This window comes from the organism of the source record quoted next, unplaced genomic scaffold, assembly GCF_019419815.1.
Source record: "Pyrus x bretschneideri cultivar Hongxiangsu unplaced genomic scaffold, Pyrus_bretschneideri_v1 Contig4, whole genome shotgun sequence".
NCBI lineage: Eukaryota > Viridiplantae > Streptophyta > Magnoliopsida > Rosales > Rosaceae > Pyrus > Pyrus x bretschneideri.
The window spans coordinates 4534982-4551799 of record NW_025999723.1 but is presented as its reverse complement, the minus strand read 5'-3'; the positions used below and the strand labels follow the sequence as shown (position 1 = coordinate 4551799).

General features: G+C 38.8%; 2 protein-coding genes and 1 pseudogene across 5 annotated transcripts; 1 reads left to right on the top strand and 2 right to left on the bottom strand.

The window, feature by feature from the left end:
* Positions 1-961: 961 nt before the first annotated feature.
* LOC103953788 lies at positions 962-2782 on the bottom strand (annotated as a pseudogene).
* LOC103953787 lies at positions 2539-11929 on the top strand. 4 transcript variants are annotated; one of them, XM_048564906.1, is made up of 10 exons: positions 6993-7024; positions 7764-7860; positions 7947-8024; positions 8463-8555; positions 9225-9407; positions 9494-9596; positions 9681-9863; positions 10173-10624; positions 10757-11586; positions 11673-11929. In XM_048564906.1, the coding sequence occupies exons 3-9, from the start codon at positions 8022-8024 to the stop codon at positions 10799-10801; spliced, it is 1062 nt and encodes a 353-aa protein (XP_048420863.1). In that variant the 5' UTR covers positions 6993-7024; positions 7764-7860; positions 7947-8021; the 3' UTR covers positions 10802-11586; positions 11673-11929. The 4 variants fall into 4 exon arrangements, with proteins under 4 accessions (XP_009363860.2, XP_048420861.1, XP_048420862.1 ...); XM_009365585.2 differs by lacking the exons at positions 7764-7860; positions 7947-8024 and adding an exon at positions 2539-2727 and having other exon boundaries at positions 6830-7024; XM_048564904.1 differs by lacking the exon at positions 7947-8024 and having other exon boundaries at positions 6891-7024.
* Positions 11930-12004: 75 nt separating this feature from the next.
* LOC103953796 (alpha-galactosidase 3-like) lies at positions 12005-16345 on the bottom strand. The gene is made up of 15 exons (XM_009365597.3): positions 16037-16345; positions 15687-15745; positions 15386-15442; positions 15267-15301; positions 14823-14926; positions 14654-14726; positions 14224-14282; positions 14072-14137; positions 13903-13986; positions 13474-13538; positions 13314-13396; positions 12977-13067; positions 12817-12875; positions 12452-12592; positions 12005-12351 (listed from the first exon to the last, which is right to left on the bottom strand). The coding sequence occupies exons 1-15, from the start codon at positions 16243-16245 to the stop codon at positions 12238-12240; spliced, it is 1299 nt and encodes a 432-aa protein (XP_009363872.1). The 5' UTR covers positions 16246-16345; the 3' UTR covers positions 12005-12237.
* Between the last annotated feature and the right edge of the window lie 473 nt (positions 16346-16818).

Sequence of the window (16818 nt, the reverse complement as noted above, 5' to 3'; positions counted from 1 at the left end):
ACACGATCTCGCCCTTCATGGATGCTGTCAAACATGTAACTAATACCCAACAAGTGTCGAGCGTGCACTTGCACTTATAACTGCCCTATCTAAGTTTTTCTCTTTCCAAGTGCCAAACATGCAAAATCATACCCAACAAGTGTCCAACATGCATTTGTAACTGACTAGGCTAGGCTGTCTTACTCAAGTTTCTCTCCGTCCAATTGGCAAACATGCAAAACCATAACCACCAAGTGTCCACCCACCATGCACTACAAATCAAACTTAATAAGTGTCCAACATGCATTTGTAACTGACCAGACAGTCTTACTCAAGTTTCTCTCCTGCAATTGGCAAACATGCAAAGCCATACCTAACAAGTGTCCATCATGCACTGATACTCAACAGCTCCTAAAACTCCAAGTGGAAAACATGCACTCATATGCCAAGGTGAGTAGTTAAAATTACTCTTGAGGGGCGAACACCACGGCTCTCAGCGACGGAGAATTTACTTTTGCACAGGCTTGCCACCTGGTACAGTAAAAACAGAAAACCCATAATTTTTCACCAGATTAATAACTTCTTGGAACAAAATAAGAGTGGTAAAAAGTTTTTGACTGAGGGAGAACCTCGTCCAACTTAATGTAGCCAAAGGGTAATTTTGGGTCACTCTCTGCCACCATTTGGTTCAAAAGTTTGTCCAAATCAGTTCCTGTTTCACTGCCTGCCCATCCCCACTAATCCGCCAAACTTAACATTTCTGTAATGTAAGCAGTGTCATGCAAGGGCCCTGTCCAGAGAGGGCCAGAAACAACTAGTGCCTTGGAAACCAAGAAAACACTGAAACAAGCCTTCGTTTAAGATTTAGAGTAAATTTGGAACATTGATCCTTAATCTATGACCGAATTATAACTTAGTCGTTAAACAAAAAAAAATAATTGAAATTGGTATCGAAATTTGATAAAATGTGAAGTATTAGTTCTTGACGCCAGTCCATGAATTATTTCCTCCAAACTTAAGCACGTGACAGACATGTATGTAAAGAGGCACACGCCCTATTCCTCAACTTACTCCTTAAAAGGGATTCACATGCTTAATTTTGGCCAGAATCCTTTTTGTTACCGTAGTTCAAAAACTAAAGCTACAATTGAATCATATTTCAGACCAAAACAAGGGTTCAAGATTAATCTTTCTTAGTGAAAAGAAAGAACAAAAACTTGGGAAGTCAAGAAAAATGAAATCATACGACCAAACATCTCCTAATACCTTTGAGTCACTGCAGGGGCAACTGATACGACCAAGTTCAGCCCATGAGTACTCTTTAGAACTTCTACAGCTATTGCAGTAACTGATGAAACCATAATATCTGTCGGACAATGTACAACAATTGATCAGCACCAACACAAGAGGCCTACAAAATCACACAGCTTTCAGGAACATACAAAATCATACAACCCCTTTACTTGTTATCCAGAAGCTTTCCACGATTGACTTGGAGCATTACTCTGAAAATAGGTCCATGATATGAATAGTATGTAAACAATGGAGTCACTCGATATCCCAGCACAGAAGCTTCCCGTACGGCTCCTCCGATAAGCATTCGTAAACCGAGCTCATTCGAGTATGGCATCGGCTCAACATAAGCTGCATATGCAGCTAAAGTTCTGTAAACAAGAGCAAAACATATCAGAATTGTCTGCAACAAACTAATAAATCCTTCAATGCGTAAAGTTTTAAACTTTTCATTCAACTGGAGAACTACATTTGATTACGATATCAAATTCGAACCCATCAATGTGAAATGCAAGTAGTGTTGCAATATCAATTGGTAAGAAATGAACAAATTACTGTATAAAGCATCAAACTTTAAAGGAATCATAGAGAATTGAAACAACCATTTTGCTTGATATCAGATTTGACACTCACTGTTGAGGCCGGTGACCGCCGGACGAGAACCCATCAGTCGAAGTAACATACAGCAAACATTCAATTTCAAAGCATTAAACACCGACCTCAAAAACGACGAATCACTCCAAAACGAATCAATATCAATCAAATCAAAGAAATCCCTATTCAGATAACACTCCGTCATGATCCGATTTGCATCCGTAAGCGACACCGCCCGTCTTGCTTCGTCCCCGGAACCACTCTCCACCTGCGACAAATTCTCCGTGATAACTTTCCTGTTCTCATCATTCGCGTCATTTGCCAAAACAAAATCGGCCTCCGCCTCGACGAGGTACGGGACGGACCGAATGCCGCAGCCGCACAGTGCATTGAGAACTCGCAATTTGCCCTTGGACTTCTTGTACAGCGCGGCAGCGAGCACGCCGAGGTCGCGGCCGGTGGCACTTTCGTGGCGGAAGTCGTCGGGTTGGATTTGGCTCTAATTTTGGCGGGTTTTAATAATGTGGGTTTATTCACTGCACACCTGTTACAATCGACGGCTCAGATTCGATGGTTGATCTTAGGGTTGTGCCACGTCAGCTGGTGAGTCCCGTGTGATTGGGTTAGTGGGCCCCACCGCACCGTTGAAATTATACTGCCATTGGAGGAGCACCTTCACTCTTGCGAGCATTTTCTTCTCTTTGCTGAGTTTTTGCTTTTGGGGTCTGCAAATAAGGGTTTTGACCAGCGAAGAAGATGGTGTGGGTAAGCTTGCTTGAGTTGGGTGGGTCCCACGGAGAAGTGGGCTTTGGACAAAAGAGGAAGATGAAGCGTAGGAGAAGGAATAAACCGCCATGAAAGGTAAAAAGCTCCGAACTTTAATGCTGTTTTCGTTCGCAGTGAATGCTTTCCCCATTCGGTTGTTTGTTGAAATATTCAGTTGGGTTTTGGAGAATTTCACTTGTAGTTTTTTAATATTGTGAAAGATTAGATTGTTTCTTCGAAATATTGCGACTGTTCTGTTTGGAAAAGTGCTTCTAGCTGGTGACTGTTTGCAATAAGCAAGTTAATGATGGTTTAGTTGTGTTGGTTTCCTTTGTTTTTCGGTAGGCGGCTTTCCCAGTTTAGTTGTTACTCGAAACATCGTAATGTTTCTCGTCTTCCCAAATAGGGAAATCACGGACATGTTGCTAATTTGAGAGAATTACACCGAACCCTTAAATTGGATTTTGAATGTGGTTTTTTCTTTCCAAGATAAAAGTTTATGATGGAGAACCGACAAAAGAGAACGAGAAATAGAAATGAGAGGGGACAACAAAAGGAAGTGGCTAAGCTTAAGCTTCAGTTAAATCCTAAGTTCAAAATCTTAAATCTAAATCTCAAAAGTTTGGTTTTTTAATCACTGACCTAATGGGAGACCTAGTGTATTAAGTTTTTCACTCTCAATTTAGCATCATTGCATATTATTCCTAAATAATAGTCAGCTGAAAATGGAAACATGTTGGCGGAATGCCACGTGGGTGTGAGGCACATGAAGTATTAACTCTCACTCTGCATATTAACCTATAATGTAAAGGCCACCTTTTAAGTCTGGAAACCATGAAGTGCAAGAGGGGGAGTGGCCTATAGATTAGAGATTTATTGGCAAACGTTAGACCATAGGACCTGGTTAAGCTTCATGGATACGTTACAGGAGAGATCTATATGATAAGAGGAATTCTCTATTAGCCTTAAGTCACACCTGATTTTGGAAATGATTTATTGTTTCGTAACCTATGAAAAGACAAAAATTATAAGAAAATCTATTCCATCCCAACGACTCTGAAAACCAACTTATCAGTAAATAAGAGAAAATGGGAGTGATCCTGGCATGAGTTGTCTAAAAGCATAATATCCAGGTGATTTTAAGTCCTTTCGGAGCCTTTAATCATTTTCAGTGCAATTTTTTTAGCTTGGGTCAAAGGATGTTTGAAAAGACAACTGAAGTCCAAATTGAGCTGTTTCTGTTCTTTACGGCTAAGACATGATTGTTAAGTACGTTAGAGAGCTCACCAGCCAACAAGGAATTTATTTTGTTGGATATCACTACCCTAGTTGTGCTTTACAGTTTTGTAGTACATTAGGGTGTCTAGAAAGTTTATTTGTTCATCTTCTTTTGGCAGGTACATGTCCAACAATCGTAGTTTTTCATACATAACTGACACACCTGTATTGTTTTCTCACACCATGTGCTCTCTGAAGTTGATCTAAGATGATTTTTAGGCCAACTTGACTTGCCTAGTCATGGGTTAATTTAGATACGTTGCAGCGGGATCAATACAATGTGGAAGGCTCACCAACTTTGTTGTAGGGCCCGTTGGTGGGGTGGGGAGACGTTCACTAATTTTTTCTGGTCATGAGCCCAAATTAAAGGAGAAATGTAGAGATGCCTGCACACACTTCAGCTGGAGCAACTGGGTGTGGTCAATGTAGCATAGGCGATTGTGGGCCTAATGAGTGCCCCTAGGTTAAACTGACATTTTTGGTAGGAAGACAAGTATTTGGTATGACAACAAATTCTAAATCTCTTTGCATCCAGTGCAATTAATATTTTACTCAGGAAGGAGAAAAATAGGATTTGATATTAATGAGGGTCATGCACTTGGGGATTTAAGTAGAAAACTTGGAGAGGTAACAGTGAGACAGCTGAGTACCATATATGCAAGCCACAGAAATTTACATTCTTAACCCAATTACAGTTATCTTTGTTTGTTACCTCATTAATGGCGAAGAATCCAGTCTTCAGAAAAACTGAAAATTTGAGAAAAGTGAGACTAAACTTTTATATGGTAGTAATCCTTGATTAAGACCGTTCCATTGGATTGTATTTGAGTCCCTTGGCGGCAAGAGTTCTTTGCCTTTCATCATTTTGCTTCTCGTCTGCTCTTTTGCTTCTAAGTTGGCCTTGGAGCTTGGAGCTTCCTCATAAAGGAGTGTTTTCCATTCTTTGACTGTTTATATCACTTCTGAGTTCTGTCCTTTTCTTTTAAATCTTTTCATGCTTGTAGAGTTTCTTCAGATAATTTCCCTAAAGGACTTCGGAATCTTTTCTGTTTTTAATCAGTTATTTGAAGATTTCTTTTCTCCTATCCTCATAGCACACATGTCAAAATATCCCCAAAATACATAATCTTCAGCATTTACAAGGACTTTAAATACAGAGTCCAAGGGTGTAACAGATATGGACAAACTCTGCATAAAGTTTCAAGCATCTAATTAGCTGTTTTTTCTCTCCTTCTGCTGAATACACATCCTGGATAAGCTCTACTGATCTGTGCGCTATTTCCATTGCCACTCATCTGCTCAAGGTGCCCTGGTCTATCCTTCTCTCTCTATTCTCTGGATTTTGTTTACGAACCCATCTCATTCCTAACCCTCCCTCCACCAATTTTTCCTTTTTTTTTCTTTTTTTTTTTTTTACTTTAAAATTCTTAGTTTTGCAGGTTTCTAAAATCATGTAGACATTCACTTGTTGAAATCATCACTGGGGAAGTGTTTGTGTGGGTTTCCTGGGTTACATTTTTGAAGAGTTGAAAGTCTCACCTTTTGAAGAGTTGAAATTCTCAACTTTTATATTTAGCCTTATATTTATGGAAGATTGTCAAGTAAGGTTATCATATTCCCCCTATTTTCAATCTTCTTCCTCCTCTCCTAAGACCTTGTCGAGGTCGATGGATGCAGAGGTATGGTCCTTACTGGAAGAAAGGACCCAGGAGATTTTGTGGACTATTCAACCAAATGTTGAATCTGAGTTGAGACGGAAGATGTTTGCTGATTATGTTCAGAGGCTTCTTGTAGGTCGTCTTGCAACTGAGGTGAGAAGTTCCCCAGATCCCTATTTTTCTTCTCTCTATTTTTGCTTCTTGGTGTGAGGAGGGATCAACAATGGTAGATTTTTTATTTTATTTCGTTTATTTTATTTATTTTATTTTTTATAACTGCAATCCATACTTCTTTGAAGTCTGTTCGTATGGAATTAAAATTGTACTTCATCACATTGCTATAAGTCTGTGCTTCATAATTCAGTTTACTTTGATTACCTCTGTATGTTGTCTAAATTGGTAATTCTCAATGTTTTAAGATGGAAGAATGTTTGTAAAATTAAAATCTGTAAAAGGGCGTGGATTTATTTGCGTGTACTCTCCCTAGCATTTCGAAACATTCCCATTGTTACCTTTATCAGTTGGGTTATGTAAGTGTAGTCAGCATACCTAGATAATTTATTTGATTTCCAATTTGCGTGGAAAGTGCTGCGCTACACGTACGGAAGTGTGGTTTGTCGTTACAGCCAAACGAAGCCAACTAAAGATCTAAGCATCAACATGAAGTAACTATTTGACATTGTAGCATGTCTGGATGAAGAAATTGGTATTTCTTATCTGTTACAATAAGAGTACAGAGTCATTCCTTAGATTTTGCTGTTGTCTTCCGATGACACTGCCACATGACCTACCATCATAGAGCTTTTTATGTCCCACTTTCAACGTCATCTTGGATGGTTTTCTGTTTCTGTTTTATTACAAGTTGTCTTCTTGGGTCCTAGTTCTGTGAATATCTGACCTATCTTCAGAGAACTTATTTATGCAGCTTCCGTAACATTAGGCATCCAGTACGTTAATTGTTTGTGCTGGATGTGCTTTTAGGGTTTGGCATGGAAGGGTTTTCCTCTGCTTTCTTTTTTGATCAATATATAATGTACGTGGCCATTCATATTGGAATCTGTTTGTCACTCATTTGAATTCCACGTGTTTCATTTTGTGTACCTAAAATTAATATAATTGAGAGATAAGGCATTCCTATTTGTAACTTCTAACTGCTATTTGCAATAAGAAAACTCTGCTGGGGGGAGTCTATGATTGATTCATTACAATTATTATATGCTGCAATTTTAATATCCCTAAATTTATGTGAGCTTGTCGAGCAGCTTGCGTTACAGGTCTTCTCCTTTGGCTCAGTCCCATTGAAGGCCTATCTTCCTGATGGAGATATTGATTTGACTGCTCTCTGCCTTCCAAACTTGGTAGATATGCTTGCTCTAAAAATCTGTGCGATCCTCGAGGATCACCAACCACAGGACTCCAAGTTCCAAATTAAAGATGTCTGCTACATTCGCGCACAGGTTGAGATTTCTTAGATCCTTTTACCCTTTCCAATAGTTGATCTGAATGGTTACTATATTTTTGTTTACATATTACATGTATCCTTTTTAGTATTTTCCTCCCTCATTCTTGTTTGTCTGTTATTTCAGTCATTCACGTTAAGGACTAGTTACCCTTTTACTTTCTCAAATGAAAATATCCAAAAGCTATTAGTTTGTCAGTTCTTTCTTTTCTTCCCATTATAGTGCTAAGCATGAGGGCATCATTCTATCCCCTAATCTTGAAATTAGACCAACATTAGTACCCTAGACCCCGATTGCTCTCGGTACTCTCAGAGAGACTCTTGGCCTTTGTTATGTAGGACTTTTCTCCACCTTGACAAGTAGTGATTGCCAAAAGTGCTCGATAAAATGAAGAAATATCTACTCAATCAATCCTCACACCCTGGTGCCGCATCAACCAAGGCTACACCTGTAAAAGCACTCATACGTGTGCATGTCTAACACCTGTTTGGCACTTAAAAGACAGCTTATTAGTTTATTTTCAGAGTATACGGACTTGTGCCTTGTTCTCATGATTGGTCTGCTCCCACTGTCTGATAGTCCTTCCTGATGACTCAAAAAATTTATCCATTTTTAACTAAGGTCGTTTTCATAGTTACATGTAAACCCACTTGACTGCGTACGACGGTATTATATGTTAGAGATTGCGTGTCATTTCCAGATCATGATGTAATCTCCATGTTGAAATTCTTATTAGGTTGTGAGAACTTCAACAATAAGTCAATTTCGTGCGGAGGAACCTGAACCATTAATGCTTCAGTTCTGATATGGAAAGGGTGAATAAGTTTGGAAATGTATGGACCTGTGCATGCTAATTGTGATATAATTATTTTCCATTTATAAGAAAATTGTGTGAACCGGTTGATTTAGTACATTCCAGGAAAATAGATCACTCAAATAGAAAGATGGGGGATGATCAGGGGATGTGCACAAGGAAAACCAGAAATCGGCAAAGATGGTATACATTGCAACCTCAAGATTCAGACCTAAGAATTGAGATCAAAAGTCCATTGCTCCACCTCTTGTTCCTCTTCTCCTCCTTGATATCCTCTATCCTACTTTCCGATTTTGCTCAATGTCACCTTCTCTTGGACTTATTTCTTCTGTCCTCAAACTATTGCTAATCCTAAACAGTTTGAATTTATTTTTTATCTGAAATTTTGTTTTCGGTGGCTGCTGTTTTGTGTGAAATTTTTATTGGTTTGGTAGACAAATTATTTTAATGCTTTTTTCGTAATTTAAGGGAAGCATTTTCACTGCCTCAGTTGCTTTTTTTTTTTTTTTTTTTTAATAAATTGATCATGTTGCAAAAGGAAGTATTATCGTTTCTTAACTTTAAAAGGGGGGATCCACTGTACTTTTTTCATATTGTTCTTGTTGGAATTTTGGGTGGTAGGTTAAGGTTGTAAAATGCATTGTGAATGATGTGGCAATCGACATCTCCTTCAACCAGACGGCAGGTCTCAGCACACTGTGCTTTCTGGAGCAGGTTAAAGTCTTAACCCTTACATAATATGGAGCTATAGTTTTTCCTGTTTAACGAAAAGTAGCTAAGAGTAGTAACCAGCACTCATAAAAGCTTTCCTTCAGCTGGCTTGAATTCTTTGTTGAAAGCTTTGTTAATTTCAGTACCAATAATTGCGAATATAAACTTAGCTGCACTTGTAATTTTTGCACTTAATTACAATTGAATTTCTTCTGTATATGTTACATGCTTCACTTCAACTTTCTATTCTGATCTGTTGGCAGGTCTGAAGTTGGTTTATACCATTTTTTGTTGCCATCTTTGCTTAGCTCTTCGTTCACATAAATAGAAAATGTTTTGATGGTTCAGTAAATGTAGTCAGCTCCATCTGATTTTTTATTTTTTTTATTTTTGTTGTTTCGAGCCGTCATTCACATAATAATTATTCTTCCTCATTCAAACATCTTAATCTTTTTGGGACAGTGGTAAACCAACCAACAAACAATTTAACATTAGTCAAAGATCTTGAGTTCGAATCCTTCCAGCTTAAGATTTTGTAGTTGTAAACCAACGAAACCTTTAAATCTACACTCAGCAATACTTAATATCAACAAAACTTATTAACACATAAGCACACACACACACACTCGCTCATTTCAAAATTCTAATGCTTGTAACTTTCCTCTTAAGCAGGTTGACCGACTGATCGGAAAAGACCATCTTTTCAAAAAGAGTATTATCTTAATCAAAGCTTGGTGCTACTATGAGAGTCGAATTCTTGGGGCCCATTATGGCCTGATTGCAACATATGGACTGGAAACGTTGGTGTTGTTTATCATCAATCGCTTTCATTCATCGCTCCGTGGTCCTTTAGAGGTATTTCTTTTGTTTTGTTTCTTCAGTTCAGCAGTCACATTTGCATGTGCAAGTGCTCAAATACGACTTTGAAATTGTGTGAATAGGTCCTGCTTATATTTTTGGAATACTATAGCACATTTGATTGGGAAAATTATGCTATCAGTATAAATGGTCCAGTTGCCTTATCTTTCCTTCCTGAAATCATAGGTAATTTATGCTCACATATGTGAATGTGTAACTGATCTGTTTACTCACTTGACTAGAATCTTTTAACTGTATTATTTGCTACAGTGACACCCCAAAACGAGGAGGAAGAATTTCTCCTGAGTGAGGAGTTTGTAAGAGAGTGCAGGCTGGCGTTTCCAGATCCAGCAGCGGCAGAGGCAGATAGTGTTGATGAATTCCAAATTAAGTTCCTCAACATAGTGGATCCTCTAAAGGACAACAACAATCTAGGCCGTAGTGTTAGCAAAGGTACTCAACCACTTTAACTGCTAGATCAGTTTTTTGTTCACTCTTTTTGAGATGACTATATTTGCCATATACTGTAACATCCCTCCATCATAATTAACATGACAATCTTGTATTTAAGATGTTTTCTTAACAAGATATGTTTTATAAACGCATAAATTTGGTATCTTTTCAATAATCTTTAATTCATATAGATTGCGCTTTATTAAGAATCTCTTATTCAAATTGCATACTTTCCATTCTAGCGTATATCTTGTTCTTACCGGTTCTGTATTCCAATTAGCTGAATGCTGAACTACCTATCTTCTCCAGGAAACTTCTATCGTATAAGATCTGCTTTTTCCCTTGGGGCTCAAACACTTAGAGAGGTATTAATGTTACCGGGTGAACGCATAGGCATGGCACTTGAGAACTTCTTTGTGACCACTCTAGATAGGAATGGGCGTGGAGAAAGGGCAGATGTGACAACTCCTGTCCCTGCATTTGGTACTGGAACATCTGAAGAATCTGACCTTACTGGGGACTACGACAAACATTGTGATAGCCTGTTGTTTGCAAATGCGTATCAGTTTTTTAATACACACAACGGTGCTCCACCTTTTGTAGACGATGATATGAGCAAATGGAATTCCCTGGTTTATACGGCTCAACTATATGGGAATGTCATTTTTCAAATGGCAGAAAATGCATACCAATCTGCTGCTACTTTTGGTGTTGGGGTGATAAAGAAATCACACGGAACAGGCACATATATACCTAACCTGGTATATCGAATTCAACTCTTCTTTATTCAAAATTAAGTTTTCGATACTGCTGATTTGTTCTTCCTCTTTGGTTTCAACTATGGACTCTGAAAGATGACTGACTGACTGGCTTTCTCATCCCAAATGCTTCAGGCACTGCAAAATCAAAATGATCCACAAATGTGCCTCCAAGAGTGAGGAGAAGGATTCCGGAGTCTAGCAATCGCGGTCTGAGGATGAAATCACCTCGAAAGACAAACCAAGTTGAGGTTTCCACAGAAGCAGGCCCGAGCGAAAATGCTCACCGGTTTAATTTTTCACCTGAAGAATTCCCACAGCTTCCCGGCATTCAAATACCCTCATCGTCAGAAGTACATCAATCTGCTCAGCCTGAATTGGCGTCTCCTCTGGCCAAAGAACTGAGGATGAAATCACCTCGAAAGATGAACCAAGTTGAGGTTTCCACAGAAGCAGGCCCAAGTGAAAATGCTCCCGGTTCAATTTTTCACCTGAAGAATTCCCACAGCTTCCCGGCACTCAAATACCCTCATCGTCAGAAGTACATCAATCTGCTCAGCCTGAATTGGCGTCTCCTCCAGCCAAAGAACTGAGGATGAAATCACCTCGAAAGACAAACCAAGTTGAGGTTTCCACAGAAGCAGGCCCGAGTAAAAATGCTCCCTGGTTAATTTTTCACCTGAAGAATTCCCACAGCTTCCCGGCGCTCAACTACCCTCATCGTCAGAAGTACACCAATCTTCTCAGCCCAAATTGGCGTCTCCTCCAGCCAAAGAATCCTCTCACACTTCCGGGAAGTCTAAGTTGGGGAATTCTGAGCATTCACTGTCACTACCGGAAATGCCTTCACCTGTAGCAAGCCCACAGGCAAATACTAGTGCTTCATATGCTCAGAACTTTATACCTGGGGTCCCTGCGATGGGAATGCAGAAGCAACAAGAACTGTCACAGGTCAACGGAGCGACGTAAGGCCATTTTCATCCCTTGAGAGTTTCTTGCCATATTTAAGATAGCAGCTGATATGCCCTTGTAAAATGGTTTAACTCTGCAGGATTTGCTTGAACAAGTTCAAGCTAGACAATGATAACGACTTTCCCCCCTTGGCTTGACGGAGGCACCGAGGCGGCATACGTGGATTAGGTCGGTTGGCCAACGCAATGCATCCGTCCCCTTGCAACCAATGCGCCTGCCCCTTTGCATCCAATCTCAAATCCTATTGGCGTTAATTAGAGTAATTTAGAATATTGCATTTCAATTTAAAAACAAAAGCATTGAGACATCAATTTTGTTTTATGCGTTTCCAGTTGAGTTTCCGATTTCGCTCTTTGAACTTGTGCATGAATGTTAGAGTTTTCCATTTGGGGTCAATATATATTTTCGCAGTTAGGGTTTATAAAATCCCTCTCATTGTTGCAACAGCTGATGGTTCCGAATGAGAACGTAGTCATATACACACTGAAATATGACACTTCTACGTGAGCAATATACATTACAGAATGGCGCTTAGATCGTCGCCAAGTTCTGCAAAACCCGAAGAATACAGCCGTGAACTCTTGCAGACAACGGTTGTGATGCGTTAATAGGTGGATAACAGACTTTTTGGAACAATTTTACGGCTAAGCTACATATCTGCGCGAGGCGGTCCGAGGAGTAAAAATGTACATGCGGCAGTCGTGAGCATCGACCCGAGCACCAAATGACGATACCGCGTCTACCGCTACCTCTTCGTGCTGCAAAATATTTGGATGCCATATAAGCATAAAACAAATAAGTTCATACAAGGAAAAAGAAAATGATACAATTAGAAGTCGTGTAGGTCAGTTTCCTCACCTGCCACAAATCTCTCACTGAGACACTGATGCCGGATTCAAGTCCAAGTACTTCCCAAGTAGCTGTTATAGTCTCTGCTTTCGAGCACCGATTCCAGAGAGCAACGGTCAACCTATCTCCTGATAGAGGACCTGCCCAAACCTGGAAAACATAATCATCACCAAACAGTTGATATACAACAGGCTTATGTTAAAAATCCAAAAGATGTGACGAACTTCTCCCTCGCCTCATAAAAGATATATGCGAAGGGAGATATATTCTGCCAGCGTACCATAGACACTAAATTGATCGCCGACATACTAATTTCATCCATCTTTCGACTAAGCAATCATTACGACTTTGTACAGCACAAGAAAGGGGAAAACCTGATAGCAACCATCTGTTCCAGAAACATAAACTTTCCTTCCCTGAACCCCAAGTGGATCTGCAAGAACAAAATCATTCCTCTCTTAGTTTCGAAACTTCATAGTTGAAAAGGCGGATATGGAAAAATGATACCTTCAACCAATTAGCACCAATTCTCACCTTGGTTTACAGCGATAACCTCCTCATTGCTTAGAATCTCAAATGTTTCTGCAGTCATGTTTCTTACATCACAACCAATCAAAAGAGGGGCCTGGATATCCGAACGCCCAGTTATCAGTATGTGAAGAACTAGAAAGTAAATGAAAACGAGCCAAGGACAATACCGTTCATATGCAACATGTCTTATGATGCCCCTTGTGCAAGCTACAATTAAACTAATTCGTTCACATATAAGATTCGTTTTTTGACACAACTCTACAAGACTATGAATGAAAGTTCAATCTGAATTATGGGATCAATATGCAAACGAGGAAGAAAGGAGCAAAAGTTGAAGCACCTTCATCAAAGCCCAGATGCTAAAATGAGCACGGTACTCCTTGTAAGTCATGCCTCCATTGCCAACTTCCAACATATCCGGATCTGCCCAAAAAAGATGGAGTATGAAAATTAAATCTTTGATGCCTTGAAAAATCTGTTTCAAAAAGCTCATGTTATACCATTCCATCCACCGGGTCCGGCATACGCTGCCCACTTGTCATTCAAATCAGCAATTGTTGTCATGCTTAACAACAGAAGAACAGCCAACTTAATCAGTATGACCACTGACGCTTTTATTAACGATTTAACAGTAAGACTACAGGATTGTGTATACAAGACCTTGCAGCCAAATAATAACAGCCAAAAACAATGATAGACAACAAATGTGAGACATTCTTGTACAATTACTGAGACAAATGCATATATGAGCACCATCAACTTGGAAGTTAAGAAGCACTTTTAAGGGTCCTCTAAGGTGAAAGCATATACCACAAACCAGTTCTGAGGGTTTAGTACAAATTATGGTTTCAGTGTGCGCAAGTAGAACTATGCTATAACCCCCGACACTGTGAAGTTACTATCCTTGTTAATGGGTAAAGAGTTATAACCTCGCCCAAGTATCATTAATGTCATCTGTAGAACGCCAACTATTTCCAACCTTTCCAGCCCACAAAGCAGGGTCGTCAACACCCCTGTCAAATAAAGAATTTATGAATCAGGATTTCCATAAACTTAACTAATCCAAATACTATAACACAGATCAATAAACTGGATTACCATTCACAAAGCGAATAGAAAATTGTGCGTCCAGATGCATTTAGGGCCTCACGCATTGGTGGGTATCTGGAATGTATGAAACCACATCAAATCAATTTATAGCTAAATCCAATTCCCTTGCCATTAAAATTGAGATTAAGAAGAGCCAATACCGTTCTTTTGGTGGGATCCCCAGGTTATAACAGTTGTCGTACTTCAAATAATCCACATCCTGAAAATACAACTTACTAATTCTCAACAAACCCATGCCTCCCAAGTTTAGATTGCATTGTTTATTTAGAAGTGGAGATAAGGGGAATAGGTTATACATTGTGACACTGTCAAATATTTAAGCAACGCCACTTTTTTGCAAACATCGATTAAAGTCTATTAACATTGAGGATAATCAAAGTATAAGGCTTTTAAATTTAGTAGAAATGAGCACAGTATTTGCATGGAGGTCAATCTGTCCTACATGAATTTCAGTCTTTCACTTACACAAGCAATATAAAATGCGGAAACAGTGTCCAAGGTTGTTGACTGGCTGCCAAACCAAAGATATACACATTCCACAAAAATTGAATAGAGGAAACAGAAACTGACCCAAGAAGCAAATAGCTTTGCATCAGCACTTTCATGATAAAGTGATCCTGGTCGAACTTGACATGTAAAAACCCTACAAAATAGAATCGGTGATGAGTAGCCAGGAAATTGTACTGAGTATAGCACTTGATATTCGAATAAAAATACATAAGAGTTTCATTCATCCTACCCAGCATCGGAATAAATTCCAAGCTTGAGTCCTTTTCCATGTATATAATCAGCAAGAGCTTTAATTCCCGATGGAAATGTTTTAGGTTCAGGGACCAATTGACCCTGAAACAAGAACAGTACGGAGTTCAAAATTTTAGCATACATCAAATTCACAGTTTTACAAGTATATGCTTTTCCACGCAAAGAACCTACATAAGAAAAGTTATATTCTTCCTTCCATGATAATCTATTGTGCACATATATTCATACAGGGCAGAAGAACTTATAGATACTGTACTGAGATATGATTTTGACAAGTTGCACTTAAATAACTCAATGCCGAAGTGTCTTCATATACGACGAAGACAGTATTCCCCACAGACAACAAGATCAACAATTACTGATACAAATTATAGAGACAGGGAGAAATACATCTTGGTTTAGGTAATGCAATTCAACTGACCTTGGAATTTCGTGTTGGAGAAGACCAGCAATCATCTGCACTCATTGACATTGCATTACAGCATAAGTACAAGCAAGTGTTTAAGTTTACCAAATACTTAAGATATGCCAAAATGATACCTATATTGACATACGCATAACCTAATTCTGCTAAGCCAGTTGAGATGAGCGCGTCAGCTGTCCATCATCAAAATAAATGTCAGTACCTCTGCAAAACTCGGTTGAGGATGAAGAAATGTTAATACATTGAACCGATCAAATGATCGAATCATGTTGGTCTTTTTTCCCAATTAATATAAGCATATATTTACCATGTGCCGGATACACACCAGCACAAAGACAAACATTGATGCAATAAAGAAATGCAACCAATAATCTATAAAAGGCATCGGAGCAGACTCAATCGCAACGAAAAGAGTACCGGTTTCCTTGATCACGGTTTCATTGATATTGCAAGCAAAGAAATTCCAGCTATTCCACCTGCCCGCATACAATACAATGTGCATCAACAAAAAAAATAATTACAATGTCAAGAAGTGAACTTTCATTTCATAAATGCAAAAACCAGTAAACCATCGGAAGGGTAATTATAAAACTGCAATTCCCAGCTACCCAACTCCAAAAACCCACAAAAAAATCCAATTAACATAAAGATTTTATATTTTCCATCAAATACAAACAATCCAAAAGCTGGGTAGGAGTAAGCAGACCAAGAAAGAACAAACTTCAAACTTCTAATACTACAAGTTAGAGAGAGAGCGAGAGAGGAACCCCATCTGAGGCGTTTGAGCCAAGCCGTTGTTGAGCTGCAAAATGCCATACTTGGAAGTATCAAAAATGCGATTAAATGTTGGTCTTTGAAAACTGGGTTTCTCCTGGGTTTGCAGGAGAGGCGTTACTCTGACTGCAATTGCCAAGGAAACTACCGATAGAGAGAGAATCAGAGTGTAGAGAGAGGGAGTGATCCTCCTCTTCACCATTGTTGAATGAATACTATGTTCTTTCCTTCTTCTGTGTTCTTTTGGCTTTTTCAAACTGTGAGTGTGAATTGGGAGGAACCGAGAATGTTCGACGAAGAAGGAAAATACCGACGTGGAATATCAAATCCCCCTTTATACGCTTAATTTATGCATATGACAGGTCAGCACTCGCCAATTTTTGGTCTTTTAATTACAAATTAAATTATTGGATTATGTTCCAAGAATCAAGCATTAAACAAGGATTATCCAATGCTATGAGTCATCATCTCTTTTTTTGGATTTATGTATCTTTTTATTTGAGAATTGTTATAAACATTTAAAAAAAATTATTTTACATTCCTTAAAAGTATATTTTCCTTTCTAATTATAAAAAGTTTGGAATGCAGAATAAGATTTTTAAATTGCTAATAACAATTAATTTTTATTTATTCATAGCAAAATTATGGCTTTGATCTTTGTAGTTTGGATGAAGTTTTGTTTCGCTTTTTTGTAGCGCTTGTTACATGTTACAATTCAAGGACATTGAGTGGAATTCCACATCACCTCATATAAGAACGGTTTATGGTTGTTTAA

Coding starts and splice junctions, on each gene's coding strand:
- LOC103953796 (XM_009365597.3), bottom strand. CDS start 16,245: ATGGTGAAGAGGAGGATCACTCCCTCTCTCTACACTCTGATTCTCTCT. Junction 15,746..16,036: donor GCTCAAACGCCTCAGATGGG/GTTCCTCTCTCG, acceptor GTATGCGGGCAG/GTGGAATAGCTGGAATTTCT. Junction 13,068..13,313: donor GCATCTGGGCTTTGATGAAG/GTGCTTCAACTT, acceptor TCGGATATCCAG/GCCCCTCTTTTGATTGGTTG.
- LOC103953787 (XM_009365585.2), top strand. CDS start 6,932: ATGCTTGCTCTAAAAATCTGTGCGATCCTCGAGGATCACCAACCACAG. Junction 7,025..8,462: donor TCTGCTACATTCGCGCACAG/GTTGAGATTTCT, acceptor TTTGGGTGGTAG/GTTAAGGTTGTAAAATGCAT. Junction 8,556..9,224: donor CACTGTGCTTTCTGGAGCAG/GTTAAAGTCTTA, acceptor CCTCTTAAGCAG/GTTGACCGACTGATCGGAAA.